The 23,832-nt window shown below is 37.3% G+C and overlaps 1 protein-coding gene across 1 annotated transcript in view; it reads right to left on the reverse strand.

The window, feature by feature from the left end:
* Positions 1-884: 884 nt before the first annotated feature.
* The window catches only part of LOC131671704 (uncharacterized), a 118,868-nt gene continuing 95,920 nt past the window's right edge, over positions 885-23,832 (reverse strand). The window contains exons 4-7 of the mRNA XM_058948323.1: positions 11,342-11,464; positions 10,307-10,495; positions 7,827-7,943; positions 885-1,961 (exon numbers count right to left, since the gene is read on the reverse strand). Of these exons, the coding sequence (XP_058804306.1) occupies positions 904-1,961; positions 7,827-7,943; positions 10,307-10,495; positions 11,342-11,464 (1,487 nt within the window). The 3' untranslated portion in view covers positions 885-903. The remainder of the gene's footprint in view (positions 1,962-7,826; positions 7,944-10,306; positions 10,496-11,341; positions 11,465-23,832) is intronic.

Raw genomic sequence — 23,832 nt, forward strand, 5'->3', positions numbered from 1 at the left:
AACGGAACGTTGAATAAAACAATGTTATTAATGAATGTTGTATTCGATTTTATTGAAGTATCGAAATGAAATGGGATATCATGGATACAATAATAAATATAGTAATCACTCACTCGTAGCTCCTATTACAAAACTCCTCGTCTATATTTCATTAACATTGTTTAACATTCTCGCGTTGTGTTATTAACTTTCACATCAAATGGGATTATACATCAAAATGCTATCAGCGCATTAAAGGTATCACATACATATTTGCCACTTTCACGCACATCCTGACTGTTACTCATCGAACCGTTATTTCGAAGTTTCAAACATGTCACGATTAATGGATTGTTTATTCACGGCTACTTTCTCATTGGCATTTTTGTTACATATACAGGAACACGAAGCCATCGTCGTTTGTTTGCTTTCTCGATTTCAATATTTGGATCAAAATGGTATGCAACTAGTTACTACGAGTGTTCCTCTTTCCCCTTTACAGAAAGGTGATGGATACCACATAGAAGCTTTTTATTCGTAACTTGATTGGCTGAGGTATGGTCACGTGATGGATGTACTATGTTGTAGCAAATAAGCGTTCTATGTACGTACATACGGTTTCAAGTTGAAATTTTAGTAGCACTAGTGATGTTTTTTGTCTTGTTGGCATTCATTTTAACGCACAACGACAGATGAACATTTTTATTGCCGAAATTGAAAATCAGAAAGTTCAATATACATTAAACGTTCTCGTGATTTGATATGAGCCGACGGTATTATTTATTGGTAAATAAAAATACAGTTACGTTGATGCTTATGTTTTAATACGTTATCGATGAAGTTTTGAGTTTTTATCATCCAACGCAGTTTGGAAAATCTCGACGCACAATATAACGATCACTATCAAAACAAAGATTGAATATTTTACTGGCTTGACCGAAGTAATCGCACGTCAGAGACGAAGGCTGGATTGATTGCAAAGATGCCTTGCGCGAAGGGACTCTTATCATTAGTTTTGACGAGAAAGTATCCCCTGTAAGTCTTATCAACGGGGTCGCCAGCGAGCACTGCGGGAAATCTTGGCTGGCAGAGCCCGATGAGATAAGCGAAAAATCCAGCACACGGCCATCCCCAGAAGCCGATTTGACTGTTAATGGACTCGGCAAAGTACATAGCCGCTCGATGATGATCGCAGCCGAAGGGATTCCTCTTCTCCCAGCATCCAGGTTGATTGATGCCGCCGTTCATGTAGAAATCGATATGGCCACTGGTCTCGATCTTGCCTTGAACGAAGGCGTTGGTATGAATAACATCGACGAACTCGGCATCGCTCGAGTCAAGTTTCTCATCCTTGCTGACGGTAATGAAAAACGGCATAGCCGGATCCAACCCTGTGATGCGCGGCAGCTTGTAAGGCCTCAAGCGGATCGCTGTGAACGCAGGTACGTGTGCTCCCAGGGAGAACCCAATGACGTGAATGTCCTTGGTGCCGTGATCCTTGAGCCTGTTGACTAGCTGACTGACACACTCGCCAACATGGGGAACGTTGTGCACTGCTGCGGGGTAGCAGGGACCAGCGGCGAGCCTTCGCCAGTCGACGGCAATCACATTGCTGCGACCTTTGTTCAAATACTCGGCGCGGATATTGATCAGCGAGTCGAGTTCCATGTCTGAGTTGTATCCATGCACGATAATTTTTGTCGGCAATGTGGAGTTGAAAAACGTTTGATCGAGATTGGACTCGGTAGCATTGACAAGAATCTGTTGGGCGAGTCGCAAGTTTTGGCGCGTGAAGAGGAAGAAGGAAACCTCCGGGTCGGGGCAAGTCTGATTGGTATTGATGAGGCATGGCCCAATGAAGTAGTCTTTGGCAGACTTGCTCGAACTGTGTGAGTAATCTGCGCTGAGGATGTAGCCGAAGAGGAGTGTCGACGTCACGAGAAGTCCGAAGACGAGAGTGCGAAATGCTCGCCTGGCCATATCTGCGTCGTTGGCTTCGCGCTCGAGTTCGTCCGCTCATGAAGGCTATTCCCACTCGACTAACCGTCGCGAGTACGATACCGTTGAGGTCACTCCTCCGCCACCACTATGTCGTTGTACAGCAGCGTCTAATACACACCAAAAATGAAAGTGTCCCGTGCTTCACTGATTCGTTATGTAGAGGCATCAGTTTCCGGGCTGACTCGGAGTGCTGTTATCGTTAAGGCGGCCCCGATAAGAGTTCATTGATTGAGATAACACAGAAAAGATCGTTCGCGCGTGAATACTGACAGCTACTATTAATAGATTACGGGCGCCTTCGATTTGGCCGGAACTGCACCTACTGTACAACTATGCAGATGTAAATCAATGCAGGTGGAATGAGAGAACGAACCGTCCGCCCAATCCCTTGATCCTAAGCATTGTTTTAAATGGGAATCGAGCAGTCGATAAGAATGTATGGCTAAGTCGAACGCGCCCCATTTATCCCAGGTCTTATTCTATTCTGTAAGTGTTTGCAATGGCGAGTGAACGAGACACGGGTAATCTAGCAAAAATCACGCGAATTTTACTGTACTATCAGTTTCGTCATCGAACACTTAAATAATTTACTAATTATATTTTTTGATCAACGTATATATAAACCCTTCATGATTACACAGTCGAATCGATAGGATAAGTCTACGGGATCCTACTGATATTTAATAAATATCCGATTAAATTCAAGTGACATTCGGTTTCAATTCTAGTGAATTGGTTTCCGAAGGTTCTGTACTGGACTACTTTTTATTGACATGTTATTTCAATTAATATATTATATGATGAAATTAATAAAAGAATATCAAATATTTAGTTAAGAAATAAATTGTTCTATTACTTCGACTAATATTACTATTTTAAGGTTGCAATATTCTGTGCAGTTATTAAATATATATTATTACAATAATTTATTTATTTGTTAATCATGTTCATATTAATAATTTTATACATTAGCACAAAATATCATTATTAAAAATTAACTTTACTTATTAAAAATGTTAACTTACAAGTTTAGTTGCCTCGATTATCGAGCATGATTAATTATTATGTTTAAATGAATTTTAACATTCAAGTTCCATCAAACGATTTTTTCATGTTCACATTATACACAATGGTTAAACGTGTTTTACACACGTATCCATCTTATAACAGGAGAACCTTCTTAAAAAAAGAGATACATGATGATATAGTGAAGTTAGTTTATTCGTGTTTTTGATTGGCTAAAAGGTAGTCACGTGGTAATCAGTGTATCGTGTTAGTTTCTACTTATTGTATCCAATCCAACTGAGTCACTTAATAAGAAAATTTTAAGTAATTATTGCTAACGTTTCCGAACCAGGTAAGTTTGTTGAAACATTTGGGTTCTAATATATTTTATCGATTAAATAATATAACGGCGATAATACTATAGTAATTTTTTAGATGTTTGGATTATTACACTAATATTTGATTTTTTTAGCGCGCTGATGATTTCTAGTATATGAATAATTGATATATGTATGTGTATCATTAGTCGCGGTCGCGACCTGCAGCATGAATTTGTTAAAAATGTACTTCTTTTTGTAACTATAAGCTTATACAAAATTTATTTGATCCATTATTAATATTTTACTGATGCATATAAATTTATTTATATAAACATAGTTATTCAATAACGAAATTGTTTTTATGAATTATATCTAACTTCCATTTTCTATGAAAGAATATTTTCTATTTAAAATTGTTAAGGAGAATAATAGTATTTTATTCACATATTATATAAGTTCAAAAAATAAAATGACATTAAATAGTCATGCCTGATGTTACCAAGATCCTAACTTTACGAATTCATCGGTGTGTAGCTACAAAAATATATAGTAAATTTAATGGTGTATGGGAATAAGGGATACAGTTTTATTGAATTGATAGTAAATTACATACGGGACAGTATTGGTATAAGTTCATATAGGCGTGAGAATTGACAACCGAGGAAAAGCCTAGCTCAGTCGGTAACATCCTAACTTCGGTCTCACTGCGCGCGGGCAGGCCGGAAAATTGGCAAACTGATAGCACGTGCTTGACAAGCTCGGCTTCGCCTCGATTGTTAATTGTCACGTGCTACGGACTTACCAATATTTTCCCAGCTTGAATACCTTATTCACTATTAAGTACTCGTGCAAAAATCTATATTGTACGAATTTAAAAAAAATTGTGTTCAACGCGTTTGACTGACAATATCATTCCGAGAATTAATTGTGTTGATATCACAATTGACTACATTGACATAAATCACTCTCTCGTGTATGTTGTTTAAAACGAGTTTCAGCAGATATGTACATCAACTATCTATTGATCAAAACAGTGCTTTTTTCTTGGAAAATGTAAACTGATACTACAATTGCGAACAAGATAAGTGCCTTTGATATAAAAAGAGAGAGCAAGAGAGAGAGAGAGGGAGAAGCAAAGATCAAACTTGAAAACAGTATGCAATCGAATTTAAGCGGAGATAAGCTTTAGTATAAATTTCCCGATGGCAATGCGAGATTTGCGTGTCTCATGGCAATTTAAACTTGACAGCAAATTAATACTTATAAGTTCAGTACGCCACGACGAATACTGAAAAACTCAATTATACACGTGCTACTTAATTGCGAATGACTTTGTCGCATTCTTGATAAGACATGAACGTTTAACCATCTGTACGTAACAAAACTGATGATTATTTTAGACTCTCATGTAATTATTAAATAATAGCAATATTAACACTCTTATTACACGTAATCCTAATAAGATATATTGAAAGATAAGAAATCTATTACTACCAAGGCGCTGTTAGATATGGTTTTGATGTTTTTTTAAAAAGAAAATGAGTCACGACTTACTCAAATATTTAATTATTCTAATTATGTATTATTATCGTATATCATATCGATATACGAAGTACGACATGATTGTCTGCAAAATTCAGATATAATAAATTGGTAATTAAATCATTTTTGTAGTTAATATAGCTATATCCAACTATGGTTGTGACGACACATTTCGCATATAAGGCAATAAATTTAATTGCTATCAATAACATGCATAAATATATCAATCTATTTGTATTTAATCTTTAATCACTCTGATCAGAAGTGCGTTACAATTTCAACAAATATTTTTTCTTTTCAATGATAGCTTGTTCAAATTTATCACGCGCAATTATTATGATAACACGCGTAATATGAGTGCGGCTTTTTATTTGCAGAATTATGATTATTGGGCTCTTAAATTAATAAATTTATTGAATGATTTTCAATAACATTTTTCTTATTTGTTGTCTCCATCTATTCATACGTCACATAAATTCCACAATATTTGTTGAACTGTTGATGCGCGTTAATGTTTAACTTGTTACCGCATATTGATTTCGTGTGAGTGGGCGGAAATAATTATTCGTTGTTACATAAACATTTTAAAGAGCAATCCGCTAATGCGATTGGCAGTGTGTTTTCTCACTCAATAAATCATTACTTTCTTTTAACAAACTTCTCACGTCTTATTACAGGATTCTTATAAAAATTACTAATTTTAATTAAACTATGAGTATATAATCATGTAACATACGGCACGTATTTATTAAAAGTACGTTCTCAATCGGCTGCCTATGATCGATTTGATTCTGATATCTCGGATGAACTGCGGCCAACTTAGCCTCGTTATCTCCTGCGGTGTCTTCTTACAGCGGTCCGTGCTGTATTGATGATCATTCGCTCGGTGTTCGCCTCACATCACTTATCCAAGAGACCAACAACGGCTAAGAAGGTGGACAAAGACGCTTCGATTAAATAAGAGTCGACGTTATCACTGCTGCATTTTGGATCCTCCTCTTCGCTATGCTTTCTCGTGCAAGTTATGATCATTTGGATCCGGCAGCAGGAATTTTATAGCTTCAAACCGTAAAGTAATTTTCTAATATTAGATGACTCTATTAACAGACCAGCTCTGAATCGCATGTTTTTTGGACAAATCAAACGAGCGATATTATATCTTATCTAAAACGTAACATTGATTCTACGGTTGTGCGGCTAAAGAAGGGTAACAATTGATAATGAATGTAACAAATTTTAAAATAACAAATTTGAAATCAGATGAATATTTAAACGGTCATTCAAAGTTAAACAACGTCATGAACAAATTGAACTTCGAAAGCTCGCGATCTCTCAACGAAAATGAAGAAAATACGGAAAAACAAGAAAACAAGTAGCAATAGCTCATGAATATGCTCGCGAAAGCGTGGCAGTTCGTTCAAGGAAATCAAAAGCGAGACTTCCGGTCATTGGTTAAACGACGAATAAGAAACCTACGGTGCGCCGCGTGTATACGCATATAAGTCGTTGTCACGCGCAAATGGACACATAAAACTTCCTCGCGCATACATGCAACTTTCGAGACGCGAGCTCGAGCGACCGACGAAGACGAGGACGAGGAGGACTCGAGTGTACGGTGAGCCACATTACTCTTGCTTTTCACATAGGATGGCGACGACACAAAAGCGGACCAGACCTACATTGTGCATTCGGATGTGCGCATTGGAGGCAGGTGAATGGGTGACCCAGTTTGCCAATGACTCCGGTTGGCGCGTTCACTCGCGCTACTGGAAATCTTAATTAATTGGGTCCAATTGTCAGATTCCGTCGGAGTCGATGTTACTACTTCTCTTCGTCGAACACTCGACGCGCTAGTAGATCAATTTCCCAGAACAATCTTATTGCTTTTTTCCTCTTCGATCTCCTCTCTGACGTCGCTGGAAGCTCACGTACCCGATTCATTCTCACCTCGAGTATCGCACTCGCTCCCGTTTGCCGCGTGTGGTCTGGCCGTCTTCTCGCATCGATAAGCTTCAATAGCTGTTCGCTTTTTTTTCAGCCAAGCTCAACGATCTGTATTTTTTCGAGTGCGAGTAATTTTAGCGATTCGATTGTCACCTTCATTTTTTGTATGTGATGCACCGATAAGTTATGCATCGACAAATTTCATTTTACGACCGAAACACTTATGTTTTGAGTGTGGATTCTTCTTCAAATGCCTCTCCAAAACACAAAACAATTTGCATTCCAAAAAAATATGATAAATCAATTTGTTTACAATTGGATGTCAACAAGACTTTTTTATCATCACGTTATTTAGTTGGTTCAAATTCAACAAAATGATTTTGTCGTAAAATTTGAATAGCATTATTGCAACAATTTCTTTCCAGATGGCTACTTAAACTGATGAGCATTTCAAGTTACTGCGATAAAAAATGATACATGAACTCATTCAATTATATTTGCGGCCATTACTAGAAGACTTGACTGCCATTGATGTTCATTACATTTAAGCTTGAAATGGTTTGCAATTGAAGAAAGTCTAGAAAAACCAAACGCTTTGAAAAGTTACTCGCGCCAGTAAACAGTTTGAAAGAAAGGCGAAAGGCAATTGAAGCTGGAATAGGAAAAAGTAAAAACCAAATGGAATCTGAACGGGAGTGAAAATCCAAAACGAAGCACGAATAATAAAATGCATTGTTAGAGCATGCTTTCTTGACGCGTGAGCGTACACGCAGGCATGCCTATACACACACCTTGGAAGTTCAAATGCAACGCGTCGAAATTCCTAAGCAATTTCCCGGTAGCGCCGAGCCGCAAGGGAAAACGGGCGGTGGCAGCTGCAACAGAAGAAAAAAAAAGGACACAAACAGCAACGCCGGTAGCAGCAGCACGCGAAGGAAATAAATTGCAGCCGTGGCCATTTCCATTTTCAACGCGAGACGACAAAACACGCCACCGCCGCCTCCTCTCCGCCGACGTTGGAACGGGGCCAGATACCACGAGCGAGCTGCTGCTGCTGCTGCTGCTGTTGCCCACCGCCGCCGCCGTTCCGCGACTCGCTAAACATTGGCCGTCTGCGCTCTTTCGCCGCTCTGGCTTCTTCGCTTCGCGACCCTGAATCATTCGAATTTTCGCTAAACGTGTCAGCCTTTATGGAAGCTGAATGTTTGAAGAGGCGAATGAAAAAGCTCGGAGCTCGCGCGCCTCCAGACGCGCCATTTTTTTCGTCTTTTTCACGTCTCTTCGGAAAACGAAACGAGATTATTACCCGAGAGCTGCACATTGTTTTATCCATGGGACCTTTTTTTAACCGCGAACAAAAAGAAAATCTTTGCTTTGAGAAAAAACGTACAGTACTTCGTTTGTAATTCAAAGTGTTGTTTGCGAAAGAATGAGGTAACGTCGAATGATAAATTTGCTTTACCGGCGATTATTCAATAAATCTCATGAACCTCAGTGAATAAAACAAAGCAATATTGAATATTTAGCAGCCAGTGAATAATAATTATGAATATTGCTTTTAGGAAATTTAATTTAGGAGAAGTTTTATTCAATTTTCTGGTTAATTCAAGCGAGTAATGGCAATAGCCATTTATAAATAGCAGACTGCTGCTGACTCTTGCAATGAAAATCAAGATAATCGTAAAAGCTTCAGCCATTACATAAATGCAGACGGCGAAAGTGTACTAACCGCTCCGAATGGAGGTTCACGGGCAACGTGATCGCTTCATTGCTCGGGCATAAAAGTGGCGAAGCGTTTATGCTTTTATTTTATTTTCAGCTGTAATCTTTTCAATTATGCATTTGTGTCAACGTTTATTACAATCTTATTATCTAAACGTTGTAAGCTTGTTAGCCTACCCGAGGTATCAAAGCACAAAGTCTATTTTCACTTGTCCAGTTTTTTTTTACTTTTATATAGTAATTACTGAAATGTGTTCTCGAGATAAAGTATTTTTAATTGATACATCGAGAAGAAACGTACTTCAGCAGATTTTTCGAGCTAAACTTCAATAAATTTTCCAATACCCCGACTGTTATCCAGTCGATACGCTTCATTTAATTCGGAAATGTGATGTGGTTTGTGCTGAGCTCCGAAGCTAAGCATTCAATGTGCCGTCGAGATAAACTACATTTTTCACTGGAACGTGCATTACTTCTTTAAGCTTTTGGGTATTTTCATTCTACTTCAAAAATGCAAATTTCGAAAAGCGGATTTGCGAATATTTCAGGGCTGAGAACGCCGGAGTTTATTTTTCTTCGTAATATTTATGCAAAAACATTTGCTTCTTTTCTAACTATAATAACATCGTTATATTGCTTTGGGAGTGTAAAAATGGTTACCATATTTTAAATTACAAGTTGTTATTGCGCAAAAATTTTATTGAAATCAACGAGGTAACATATTTTTTCAAACGTGTAATAACTTTTTTCAAAGCGTGTTAACTTTCTACTTCTACTTTACAACAATTTTTTGTAAATCGGACTTCTAAATATTCGAGGAACGAGAGAATCCAGCGAATCTAAGGGTTTATGCAAAAAAATATTTTTATTTTTTTTCTAACTTTGGTAACGTAGTTGTATTGTTTGGGGGGTGCAGAAAAAGTTACTAGTTTTCAGATTATAAATAGTGATTGTGGAAATTATAATTCGAAGAAAGAAATATTACTCCGATCAAAGTCATATATAGCTTTGACGAAAGGGAGCTTCATTTTCTGATTGATCTTTTCTTTAATTCAAGCAAAACTTTAAACATTCTTAGATTTGCAGTAGTGAGTATGATGGATCGGAGAAAGAGTTTTTAATGTAGTTTATGTGAAATATAAAAGCTTCGGTATGCCACGCTTATAGATACGATAAGTAATCTGCGTATCAACGTTGAACATCCATCGTAATATTAAGTTTAAAATCGCGCCATTACTTCAAATGACTAGTAGTTCAAATAACATAGATCAAATATGTATACACATACATATACGTCATCGAATGTCAGTAGAATCATGCTATTTGCTATTGGAATAGTCGTTATTGATTTTGGAGATTGCTTACATAAAACAACAGGAGTTCAATTGAAATAAGCAAATATTTGTCCTTTCTAGGAGATTATGCATCAAAATAACAGCATGTTTAATTGACAAATATTAATAGTAGCGAAGGCGCAAGTCTCCTTACTTGATCTCAGCTTCCATTTCAGCGAAAGTTTGAATATCAGAGTATAAATTTCTTTTACAAGTTTACACAATTCGACCGCGTACTTTAAGTATCAAAGTTTTCTCTGCGATTCGATTTGTGTTTTGCACTTGACTTTCACGCAGTAACGGGCGTAAATCAAAGAAAAAATATATATATATAATATTTTATATCAGAATACGTTTTATTATACGCATTAAGTTATATTGCACTTTTGTCAATCAAAAAAAGACATTTAAAATGATAAAAAGGGCCACCGTAAATGGACAAAAAGAAGATATACTTACAAGGATAGCTAACGGGTGGATGTCCTTGGGCGTTGTGAGCGTTGTGTGGGTGCCTCGGGGTGGTGACGCGCTGCCTGTAGAAGCAGAGCATCCCCGCGGCTGCGAGGCCCGCCACTGACAGCACCATGCACACCATCACTATCGCGAACCACGCACTCTCCATTCCTAGAATTGTCGACGCTTCTGTGTCTGTAATACAACGAAATCTAATGAATATCTTTATGCAATCAAAAAATTAAGAAAGAACACACGAGTTTCGCTTTTTTCATTATTGTCATCATTCGTTTTTTTCCACGCACCTAAGATTGTTGACATTTCTCTCTCTCTCTCTCGCTCTGTCATTACAATGAACAAGCATGATTGTTTTAAAATTAATATAGACACGTACACTTTTTGTGAGAAATATTTCACTACATATACGTAGTTAAAATTTTCATTGATTTGTTCTACTTTTCGAACAACGTTGATCTTATTTTAAAAATCAGTTTAACGAGCAATAATTATTGTCAATGTCTTCGTAATCTGATTATCAAACTTTGTAGGAAGGTGCGAATGTGCATGAATATAGATGAATGTATTCGTGCTGATTCGTCGAGATTAAATATGCAAGCAGCGTATGTACATTGTAGTGAAAAATTGCGCAATTCGATCGATTGAGTTTTCCGTGAGTAATTTTGTTTTTAAAAGGATTAGCAAAGAAAAAATTAATTGCAATTTTCATATTTTATCAGAACATTGGTGCAGGATGCTCGTGACGGCGTCAACCTAACAAGCAGCTTGTGTTAAATTAATTAGCCACTATAACGATGTGCTTTTGTCTGTGCGATGTTATATGCCTTGCTGTGCGTGGCGTTCTGAAACTTTGTACGTGCTTGTGCACGAGCATTTGTCGTTGCGTTTGCGCGTCGAAAAAGCAACGAGAACAGTAAATTTACACGCGACGCTATACATAAAATGTGCTTACGAATTTCAGTTCATTGTAGCATTTAGTTTGGAGTTGGATGCGGAAAACTTGATGTATAATAAGATACTTACTGACGCAGACGGTGGAAGTTGCCTCGTCGGAACCATCTTCGCAGTGATTGATACCATCGCAAACAAGATCGTTATCGATACAGAATTCCTTCATGTTACATCGGAAATCTTTACATGCATGCTCTGGAACACAAAAGTAGATCCAATTTAGTTTGTGAGAATCTTCTACCGGAAAAATGTTATGAATTCATGCAAATCTTTTATTTCTATAGAATAGATCAATAGATTATTAATTCGGAATTTCTTATGAAAAACTAATGAATAAATGATGGATGGGATAGCTTTCAGTGAGTTATTTCGTACTTTTAACGATGATACTGCAAAAAAAATTGTATCTGTGAAAAGTAGATTGAATCAAACTAAATCGAGTTGCCTGTTCTTTATATTTTATCGGTCGCACAAAGGAGAATTTTCTTGTGTCGGAAACGATACAATAATATAATTACTGTTTGCCCGTTCATGTGAATATCACTGTAACGCCAGTGTACGAGGATGGCTCGTTTGATCTGGTACATCAAACGAAAAATTAAGATTCAGCAAGATACATACATCATTTTATTATATATACATATAATAATATCTTATATGTAAATCATTATGCGCAGCTAATACATCATTTATACTGTGCTTTTGATTGAGATCATACCCAATTCGAAGAAAATGCAATTATTATACCACTCGTTCAAATAAATAATTGTAATAATAGTATGAATGGTCATAATAATGTAATAAAATATCGTTGCTATGTAAAAAGCAATTAAATACTACATAATTACTGTATTGTCAGTACACGAAATGGTATACATACAAATTTCGTATTTCCGTTTGATTATTGACTTGATGGAAGCACATAATCGCGCGTAATTGCAAAAAAATGGATTTGAAGGTTTTTGAAATAAATCTTGTAGTATAATAGGACATCGCATAAACAGAGATTAGTCTCGCATGATGCACAATGAAATTTCCACTGGGGAAGTGGAAACTAAGTTGTTTGATAAAAGAGCTGATGTTAGTGATTGAAAGCATCAAAGTAAATCTTGGCGTAGCGCGGAATATCATTCCGGCTGAGTTATCAGCCAACAGGACTTGAGCTTGAGCACCCTTAGCACATTTACGCGTAATATAACCTCAAATGCGCTCATGCACAAATATAATTACACTTCTCGCGAGCTCTCATTCAAATGCTGAAACTGGGTTATTTGTGATTTATACACGACGAATATTTGCGGCTGCTTGATACGCGATCCCGTTTCGATGATACGAAATGTGGGCTCGTGAAATAATGACTTTTTAATAATCAGCAAACAGACGATAATCATTCGATAGCTGGTCTTTCAGACTACGTCAATGTCGCCGTGGCAGCATTTTAGGAAGCATTTCGAATCTCAGCTTTGAAATATTTCGTCTGTAAAGTTTTGATAACGTTAGGTGAACGACCAGAGCAGAAGTAAGCGAATGAACACGAAATGCTTACATAATAAAATTATGCAGAGACCAGTGCTGGGCATCGATGGTTTATATCGAAAAAAAGAGCTCCCTAGAGCTGACTTCAGTTTGTACACTGAAAGAGCTCTTTCCGATTCCACTCGTTCCACGGTTCCGTTCAGTTTTGAATTGAGAAAAAAAAGATTGTCATGCACTTGCATGTAAAAAGTATTAAATTACAATTATTTTCTAATTTTTTTTTGTATATCTTAATTTTTGTATTAATAATTTTATTTACTTTATTTGGATTATTGTTTATATTTTTGTTTTATAAATTACTGAATTGTGTAATGCAGAAAATTTATTACTAGTTATTATTATTGTTATTATAAAAATGTTCTAATTAAAAAAATAAAATGATACTATCAGTTATTATATTTTGTTATAGATTATCTAGAAGAAATTATGATAGGAGTAGTATAATTATAATTTATATAATAATTTATAATAAATACACATTTTTCTTACGTTATTTATTCAACATTGATCAAATTATATATATATATTCTGATAACAATTCCTAAATACTCTTATAAAAAATTATATATATATATATATATATATATATATATATATATATATATATATATATATATATATATATATATTTATCGAATAACTTAATCTTATTGTATTTAACCGAATATCGAAAATTATGAAAAATACACATAGCTAAATTGCTTAGATGTTTAAATTTATATTTATTATTTGCTTAATTGTTTAAATATACAATATGCAAGTCGGTCCAGACGATCTCCTTGCAATGAATACAATAAAAATACATTTTCAATTATTAGCAGATCATAAATGTTGCATAAAACTAAAGAAATAGTTGATTCAACAGGTTTCCATACTTTTTTTTGAAGAAATATTCGTTTTACAATTATCCTAGAATAAACAGCTGTTGACAGTCTAATAGTCGGCCCAGATGATCTCCGTGCAAAGAGTGCATGAAAAATACATTTGCAATTGTTAGCAGATCATAAATGTTTATTAAACTACGGAAATAGTCCATTAAACAGTTTTCCATACCTTTTTCAGAAGAAATACTCATTCTACAATTTATACCAAAATAAACAGCGATTGACAGTCCAATACTCGGTCCAGATGATCTCCGTGCAAAGAGTACATAAAAAATAAATATGTCAATTTTAGCATATCATAAATGTTTTATAAAACTAAGGAAATAGTCCATTCAATCTAAGATGGAGTTTAGCTAAACATGAATATTAGAGTTATTTTTATTGAGACAAAGGTTACATTAGAAAATATTGCTAAGAAAATAGTATACTCAGCATGGGTGTAATCACCGCAACTAAAGAAAGTATCAACTTCGAAAAGAAATAATTAAACTTCAAATGAAATTTCGTTTGTGAATATTACTTAAAATGACAATTTGTGACTACTTTCGTATACTTGCCGAAACATATTTAGATAATGGTTTCAGTAAATGGAAAATCAAAATTAATTTATACTTCGATTGCTGATAGCGCTACCATTTTAACACACGATATAGCTTTTATAGAACGTTTATCGGTACCTAAGCTCGAAACGAACATTCATGCCCTTGATGTGAAAGACATCGCAAATAAAAAGAAACATCGTTGAAGACAAACTATTCATGTAAAATTCGACAGTTTTCATAACCCTGATTTGACAGCTAATTTGTATAACAAACTTCCTCGCTCCTCTCTTTGAAGCATCGATGTTCGATTGAATGCTACAGTGAGCAAAGATAAATTGAATTTAATAAGACGAGAAAAAAAGCTTACTATTAAAACACCATTTACATTATTGGCTTAATTTTTTAAAATTACTCACCACTGTTAGTTTACCTTAAAGTTGAATAAAAATATAAAAGTCTTAAAGAAGCCTTTATGAACGATAGATCGTTTGCAACCTGAAAAATGCATTGATAATATTTTAATATTTACCAATTAATTACGTATTCGTAAAACGCTTGAAAAAAATTTATAAATGAATCTTTCTTTGACTCTGCATTAATTGTATATATAATTATAAATATTATTAAAGAAATGTTTATTACTTACGTGTATTGCAATGTACGTATAACTTTTTAAATATCAAAAAATGGATTTACACAATAATATCAATAATGTCAATTTCTGAAATTAATACAATTTTTATGCACAATAAACACTCTTTATAACCGTTAAAAAAACAACTGATACTAATAAAAGCACGATGTTGCTCTCTAGCCGGCACAAAAGAAACAAATTCGCTCGTTCGATCGTCATTCGGCGGGAAGGCTCGGGTTGTTTTGTTTACATTGCGAATTGCGGAAGTCGTGTATATCATAATAGAATGGGAGTCTGGTATTTAAATAATTTTTATAATTTCATTTCAATATTTAATGACAAATTAAATAATACTCTGTAAATGCTAGAGAATAATTCATTTTTAATAATTATAAAATCAGAAAAGAGTGAAAACAAGGTTACTAAAAAATTACTTTTTATAATTAATTACAGTTTTTATTATTTATTATTTATTACTCTTCAACAATTTTACAATACATTGTATATATAAATAAAATTTTTTTACATGCTAATATGCGAAAAGTATTTTCTTTTAGAATTCATAATTCAGTGGAACCTTGGAACGAACGAAATCGGAAAGAGCTCTTTCAGTGTACAAACTGAAGTCAGCTCTAGGGAGCTCTTTTTTTCGATATAAACCATCGATGCCCAGCCCTGGCAGAGACAACGTGGAGCGATACTTGTGTCGAAGGCGCGCGACAAGAAGCTCATGTAGCGCAGAGCGCTATAACAGAGTTTGCGCAAACTATGGGCTACATTAGCATGGCCGGGCCGATAGCGCAGGCTGCTTCTTGCTTCCGGCTACGAATAAACTGCAGGCCGTCTCGCACGGGGCACGGCAGATTGCCTCGGCCCTCTTCGCGCGACTCGGCAGCCGGCTGTGCGCGCGCGTGTCGGGCCGCTCGCATGTCCCCGGCCGATTAGCCTAATGACGCCGATGACGAGGCTAACGACGCTAATGACGGTAATTGCTCACTACGACCGCGGCCACGGCGAGGCGGAGCACGGCCAGACTTGCTCGATTATTTTATTGTCCCGACGCGATAAATTTCGCAATTCGGCCGAGTCCGCTCGCGCAGCCGTGCATCGCGGCTCATTCGGCATTGGGAGCAGCCGCGCGCTCCTCATTGTTCGTCCCATTGAAATATTTTGCGCTGCTGCGCGACTGAATGAAGCCCCACCGCGGCTTTATGGCATAGCCGAGTGTGCCGCGAACGTAAATTTCAAGTGGCAATCGATAAGGTGGCTCGCTGCACGGTCCATTTTCATTGTATTGAGCAACTTTGGCTGCGATGAATAGCACATTTTTTACCCATCACCGCCCTCGTAATTACGTTACGAGTCGGTCTGGCTGATCCAGGGAGAGCTTTATCCCGAGCGCGGATATGCTCGCCAGCTGAGTTTCAACTGCGTATTTCAATTTGAAACTTTCCTGCCGTTGAGTAAAAACGCTGAGTAAACAAAGTTCGCGCTTACGGCAAATTTGCTGACGAAGTCAAAACTTCATTAAAAAGTAGGCTTTGCGCTCACTGCGCGTGCTCTGCAAATAGACATTTGTTTTTCATTTTGAAAAATTAACGCGTCGCTTCGCTCGGCCCGGCCGACCAATTTCATTTGCTAAACGCTTCGCGAAGCCATTGTAAAAATTAACTGAACAAGCCTGCAAGGATGGACTGCGATCAAATTTGCCCAATTGATTTAGGTGACCTGGCCATTATTCGCTTGCACGCGTACGTACGTCTATCCGCACTCGTTCGAACGAGTAGTTTCAATGAAGCGCAAATTACTGAATAACTATCGAATGAATTTCATCTTCTGAATAGAATAACGAGCTGCAGCGGTCTGTGACGTTAAGGACGTTCTCTTCGAACAATCAACTTAGAAAGCATATTTTTCATCAAATTATCAGTCAAGATGAACAACGCGTCACATGGCTGTCAGAATATGATTTAACGGTATGGAAATGGCGTTCCAGTTCACCAAAATCACAGTACGTTGAAACTTTTGTGCACACTGTACCGCTATATTGGTGTGCTATTAGCACCGTGACAGAAATCTTTAAATAGCTACGACCTTTCAATCAATACCGGTAACTACATTTTTGATTATTTTAGTTGACCTCTCATGATCTTTAGAATAATATATTGCTTTTTCAAAGGAAAATTAAGTTGACAATCAAATGAAATGTGTCGCGAACATTAACTTCGCCGTCTGACACGCGTTAAAAAAATAAAATTCCAAGACGAATATCTCGTTTTTTATTACCTTTAGCTATACTAAATTTTTTTTTTCCGCCGTGTACGCGATGAAAAAAAGGAACTCATTGTCCAAGTTTGAGGGCAATCCGGAAAAAAACTGAGTTTCAAGGGAACGTTCTAAAAGGTCAACTTCAAGTTTATGAAACATTAATTGTTAAAAGCTCGCGCGCAAAACTGCTCGCGGTCGCTCGCTCTCGTGCGCATACCGGTTCGCGCGAATTTAACATTGATGCATGCAATTTACGCGCGTGCACTTAAACCTTCGCACAAATTCTCGCAAAGCATAAAACCATGCGCAGGCTTTGGGCAAGTTTATCGTAACGATCACTTTTTCGAGCGTATATATAATAAAACGCGAAAAAATCGGTCGGTTTATAATCCCCGCCAAAGTTACGTTAAATCTCGGCAATATATCAGCCCAGCGATATAGCTGCAAATTGATTGCGCACGGAAGTTGAAAAGCGAAAAAAAAAGTAAAGAAAGCCATGGAAGGGCGGTGCACAGCTGCAGCGAGCAATCGATAAGCTCGAGCGACGGAGCAACGAGCGCCCAGTGAAAATTAGGAGTTGCACGCAAATATCGAGAATGCGTGCGCGTGCACGTATTTGTATATGCAGAAGCGGGCTGCTCCGATGTGTTTGGATAGTGGTCGGACGGTCGAAGTTAGTCGGCGTGAGCTTTCCGGCCAGTTAACCCTTTGCGCGCGCTCGTCCCTCTGCGAACGCAGCAGCAAACAATTACAGCTAGATGTAGTGGCAACGCGAAAAGAGCAACTTGGAGAAAACAGGCTGCACCGCCCCCCCCCCCCCCCCCCTCTTTCCGCATTTCCATATGGATGCGTGCTCGGCCAGGCCTGGATAAATCACGAGGACGTTGTACGAGCTGCCAGACGAGCCTGGCTTTATGCATTTGTCTAGTGCTGTCCCTAACGCAACGGCTGCCCATTAGAAATGCTTAGGCCGACCATGTTCACCACACGACAGCTGCCATTCCGCGACTAATAAATGCTGCAATTCCATTTTCGAATGATCATGTGTTTCGTTTCCCGTTTCGTGTCAGCCTAATGTAACCGAAGCTTTTTATATAACGCCATCGATATTACATCTACGGCTGCTCCCAAATTTCATAAAAATCGAGCTAACATCCGATTTTTAATATTTAATAAAATTTCTTTTTACATAAAAATTAAAGTATTATGAACATTTATTACCAAATCTTCCTTTCTCAATCTTGAGTTCGTTAATGCCTAATTTCGTAATCAAGTTGAGATTGATGTAGAGAACTACGTAAAAAATATTGGTGTGAATCTGTTGTGAAGGCTGAAACGGTAGTATTATAGGTGGTTATAGGTGGTTATTAAGTGCATATACCGAGAAGCCACAGGCTTGTACTTCTGTAATATACGTGAATGTGAACATGTGAATTTTCTAGACTTGACCTACTCAAAATTAATATTCCACAGCTATCATTATTCATGATACGCTTGAATGAAATCGATAGTACGAAGTAGCAGTCCAGCAAGTAATTCCGGTTTTGGTTGCATGTGTAGAATACACGAAATGCACGACGCCGTGCAATACAGTTTATCGAAACTTCCGTTAAAAGCTACAATTTCAGGTGAAAGCGTTAATTTCTGTGCTCTTCTGAGAACGCAGCAGGGTTGCGAACGACGCTGTTCCATTCGAGCCACGTGCGGATCGATCGTAGCAGAGAAAAAAGAAACACGCGGAAAAGAGAGAAAAAAAAAACGATCGTAAAAGGGTCGTCGCACTTGGGTAGAAAATTGTATTTGCAGAAAAAAATGACGCGCGCGACTTTGGCTTTTCGCTGTTAGCGCAAATGGCAAAATTTCTATGCACCTGTCCGTTGTCGCGGTACCGAATGTTTACACTGATGCTAAGCTGCGATAAGCAGTTTATTCAGGCAGCATTAATCTTTTATAGCTACGAGCGGGGTATGTTCTTTTCAAACAAAGGCTCTACTCGCGCAGCGAGCGAGCGCCCGTGGAATTCTCATCCCGGCAAGTCTGGGACTGAACTGTAAATGGACGAATAATTGAAAGCGCAAGCTCATCAAGGCTCCTTTATGGCCAACGCTGTCTCGCGTGTCCTCGGCATCGAATTAAGCCTTCATAATAAATATCGTTTTCCGATCACGGCTCGCTAATAGAAATGTCAGCAGTGTATTTCGTATCGTTAACTGTTGAAACGGCTTCAGAGCGTTCCAGCTTGAATAAAGCAAGGGGGTATTTACTCGAATAAAGTGAGCATTGGAAAAGTGATGATTTGTCGCGCGCGACTGCGCTTAGGGCGAGCGCAAGGCAATGAAAGCGTTGACGACGAGCGCGGAGGATATAGCGCAAGTAAAAGCGACCGTTTGCCGGCGTTTACTTGAAAAAGTTTTTTAGTCGGAGTTGCATGCAATCACGCGCTCGGTTCGTATATACGTGAAGGGCGAGGGGGCGAGCGGCGGCGCGCTCTCGGGAACGAGGTGAATCAGGAGGATTTGGCTTGGCACGGCAAGCTGATTGCTCGACGGCGGCGGCGGCGGCGGCAGCGGCGGTGGCTGGCGCGGCGCATCCGGTGATTGGAAAAATTTGGAATTTTTATCTGAAACTGCGAGCCGCGATTGCCGCGGCATCAATGGAGGGGAGTTAATCTGCGCGAGCGGGCCGCTCGCTGTTCGACCCACAGCCAAGCCAACAATCCATTTGTTTGCCGTTGCTGCTGCTGCCGCTGCTGGATCAAGCTCGTTATTTACGTTTCCATAGTGGCAGTCTGCTCCTGCTGCGAATGCATGTGCGGACGTGTGCATGCTAGTCAGTTCCGTAGATTCTGCTCTGGCTTTATTATGCTCCACGTCTCATAAAGTCCCCTTCGTTTATCTACGCCGCATTTCCTCGCTAATAGCTTTATAGACGACCCAGTGGCTCCATGCGCGCCCACCTCTTAATCACAATCAGACTTCTGATTGTCCTTTTAATTACTCGCCGTGATTGCGAAGTCTCGCCGACAAAGGAATACAATTTTCACTCCGTTAAGCTTATATACTTTCTCCGTTCCCTCGGTTCGGTTCAAACTCGCCTCTTCAGCTTCATCAATCGCGTTCTAAACTTTACTTTTGCTAATTTTACGAATTTAATCGCTCGCTCCCCGAAGCGTCCTTACCTTGCCACCCAGATTTTCTTGCGAAACTTTACGCAGCGTCAAAACTTTCTACTTATTGGAGGAACTGTTATGCGTGCGTAATAGGACAACTACGTGTCGCGCCAAATTCCTTTCGACTGCAACTTTGTTCATAGTTTAATGGATTTTTCACTCCAATTTGTAGACCGTCATTCAACCACGTCAAGTATCAACCTATCTCGATGGAAAAATAAATTGAAATTTGTTTTCAATTTTCACGAAAAATCAATTATAACTGATTGACTATCCAATCAAATTACTGAAACGTATAACGATTGCAATTACAGTTGCGAATGGAATTAATAAAAATATATAACGGACTTGACATTACGCGCTAGGAGAAACATTCTTGCTTCGCAGTACACAAACACTCATGTTTTTCGAGCGATAAATAAGAGCGTAGTCATATGTTAATAGGTAATCTGAATTCATAGACCAAGAGGTATACACGTCAGATTGCTGGTTGAACTTGGACCAACAGCAATTTCCATGCCTGGAAGATCGAGCTATCTGCGCAATAAAATTACGGCAAATATTGACGGCACTTTACACACATAGTCAATAATATTACGCGCGCGCGGGCTCGCACGTTCAGCCGACGTAGTAGGGCGCGCACGGCAATCGAGAATGAGATAGAGGCTAGCTTTAATCCCAACGGAGGCCCAGAGTGCCGCAGAGATTGGAGTGTCGAGCACGATCACCTGAAATTTACGGATGGCTCTCGCCCAAACTTAATCAGACAGTAAGCTCGCCTGCACTTTACAAATTTTGTTATTGCCCAAGCCTTTCATACCAGTACCGACAATTTATTTATTTATTTTTTCGACAATCTTAGTCTTAATGGATTAGGCTGAAATTAAATAAGGAATTCGTTCTTCTTTAAGTTTACGTCTGATTTCATATCTCGTCATATTGATATTGATTTAGTGAATAATTCACTCCAAACATCAACGTCAGGCCATTAATTTAAACGCTAATCGTGTGTTGCACTAACCAACGGATACATTAATTAAATCATATCTATTTGCCGTATACTATTATGAGTAACGATGATGCACTATCGAGCAAACCTATTATAATTGATTAGCTAGTGATTTTATTGAATGCCTTCGCGTTAATCATTACATACGTACATATCATATGATTAATTATAATCCCATCAATTTATTGCATAAATCGATTGTTATTTAAAATATTTATTAGCCAAAGGAGACTAAACGCTTCGGATTGCGGAGTTTATTCAAATTTCGTCAGTGGATTCTATCCTATCACCCTTTGATCGGAAAATATTGGGCCTTACATCTGATCCTCCTTTTTTTATTCCTTCCTTTAAAAAATGATGGACACGATTTCGTCGCCGACATCCAGCGTCGTGATTGGTCGAGCCTTCAAAAAGTGCGAAGTTCAAAAGATTTTTACTTTATAGTGTATGAATGATCAAATTTTTTTTTTTAATAAAAAACAAAAATTATATCATTCAGATGGATAATTTATGATGTAAAAATGAAAGAATGACATGAAATCGATGTAATTTATTTATTTTATTTTTATAATGTTAAAAAAATGATGAGTCACCGACATCCAGCGTTGTGATTGGTTGATGCTAAAAAGAGCGCGAAATTTCATATTTTCCTATACTGTGAAATATTATTATTATAAATTTAGGAGTGTTAGATTTATATTTCACCAGTAAATAATGTAATAAATAACAGAAAAACAAAAAAAGAGCGCGCGAGGCGTACTAACTAACGCTGGGATATTAAAAAATATAATTATTCTTGACTATTGAGATATTAATTCTATTATAATTTTAGGGTCATCATTACAAAGCTGAGATCATATCATTCGTTTTCAAAAATAAAACTAATAATCATTTCTAGTGTTTTGTTACTACGAAATTTTATTATATTTATTTAAAAGGACTTCTACTTTTTTATACATCAAGCCACTAACCAAGTTTGTACAAACTTTTATAAGTATCACCGACTATCTTGAGTTGATAGAGGAATGTTCCTAAACTTTAAAGTTGATAGAGGGATGTTCCTAAAGCTTTAATCTTTCAAAATAATAATTTTAAAGTTTTTAGTTCTTTTTATTAAATTTTTTTCACATGGAAATATTTTTCTGACAAAAAATACAAATATACAAAAATAACTGTTTTCGTATAAAGATTTTTTTTTTCATCCCTCTGTCGAAAGTACGCGATTTCATAGTTTGTTTATACGCTAGAAGAACAAGCACTTTTATCCATTACACGATTGGTGTCATTTATTTTATCGCGATTAATAGCTATGTTTCGAACAGTCTAGACTTCGAAGCATTATTTGTTGCTGCTCGTAATAATCCAATAGAGTATTACGAAAACAAATCACACCAAAATTACATTCTGAAGCTTCTCTAAATTTTTCTTCAAAACTATTTATCAAGATTCTCTTCAATGGCACTTTCGTTCAATCGCCCATTAAAAACGAGAAAATAAATCCTATTAAATCTACAGATATATAAGGGATTCCAGGCAATAACTTGTTACGGAATATGGAAAATTCAAAATTAATACAATGAACTGGCTAGAAAGTTCATGTATTAAATAAAAATACTGTCCTCTCAATGATAACATTATGAATTATTTGTATTCGTATGAAAATTGTAAAAAATAAATAATAATATAATAGTAATATTTAACCTTATATCGTATACTGTTTCTGTTTTTCACAAAATACTCAACTAGTTTTTCTGCTAAAGAATCGTTTATTTAAAAATATCATGTGCAATCTGCTTACCTATGTACTGCGCTCGTACCACTGATTGAGATGGGATCAAAAGCATTTAAACGCGCATAATCGAAAAAATTGACGGAATAGCAAGCTAACCTACAATTACTGTATGAAGTGCTCGCGAGGACGTACACACTATCAGAATATATAGACAGATTGATATCAACGGGATCGTGAACAATAGTGATTTTGGACTTTTTTCAACGTATTTTCGTTCAGGTACAAACAGAGAAAACACGAGGGGGAATCTATTACGGTTTTTTACTGGCATGGCTGTAACAAATACTGTTCAATGTGCTCACAATATTAGAAAAATATATTTGCATTTAAATTTACTTCATATTTTCTATTTAAAAAGTAAGCAAATGTTTTCAACATTTATCAACATAAATTCCCGTAGTTTTGATAATTTTATTAAACTGAAGATGTAAATTTAATTGCAACAATGCGATAGAAAAAATGATTTGGTAGATTAACATTTTGCGAGGGCAAAAAGTACGAGATGTGAAATAGTAGTGAAATAGAAAGGAACGAAGAAAGACTGCAAAACAGTGAGGGGAAAAATGGGGCAGTGAGTTACGCGCAAGAGGTGGAGAGAGCGACTGCAGACGAGAGAATGGAAAAGTATGAGGGAGCGGAACAACGAGAATGTAAAGAAAGAAGCTGGTAGGTGAAACTTGGACGCGCACCGGAAGTCTCGAGTCGCGGCACATGAATCAATGTTTCCAG

This window comes from Phymastichus coffea, unplaced genomic scaffold (assembly GCF_024137745.1).
Source record: "Phymastichus coffea isolate CEN01 unplaced genomic scaffold, Cenicafe_Pcof_1.1 PCOF00133, whole genome shotgun sequence".
Classification (NCBI taxonomy): domain Eukaryota; kingdom Metazoa; phylum Arthropoda; class Insecta; order Hymenoptera; family Eulophidae; genus Phymastichus; species Phymastichus coffea.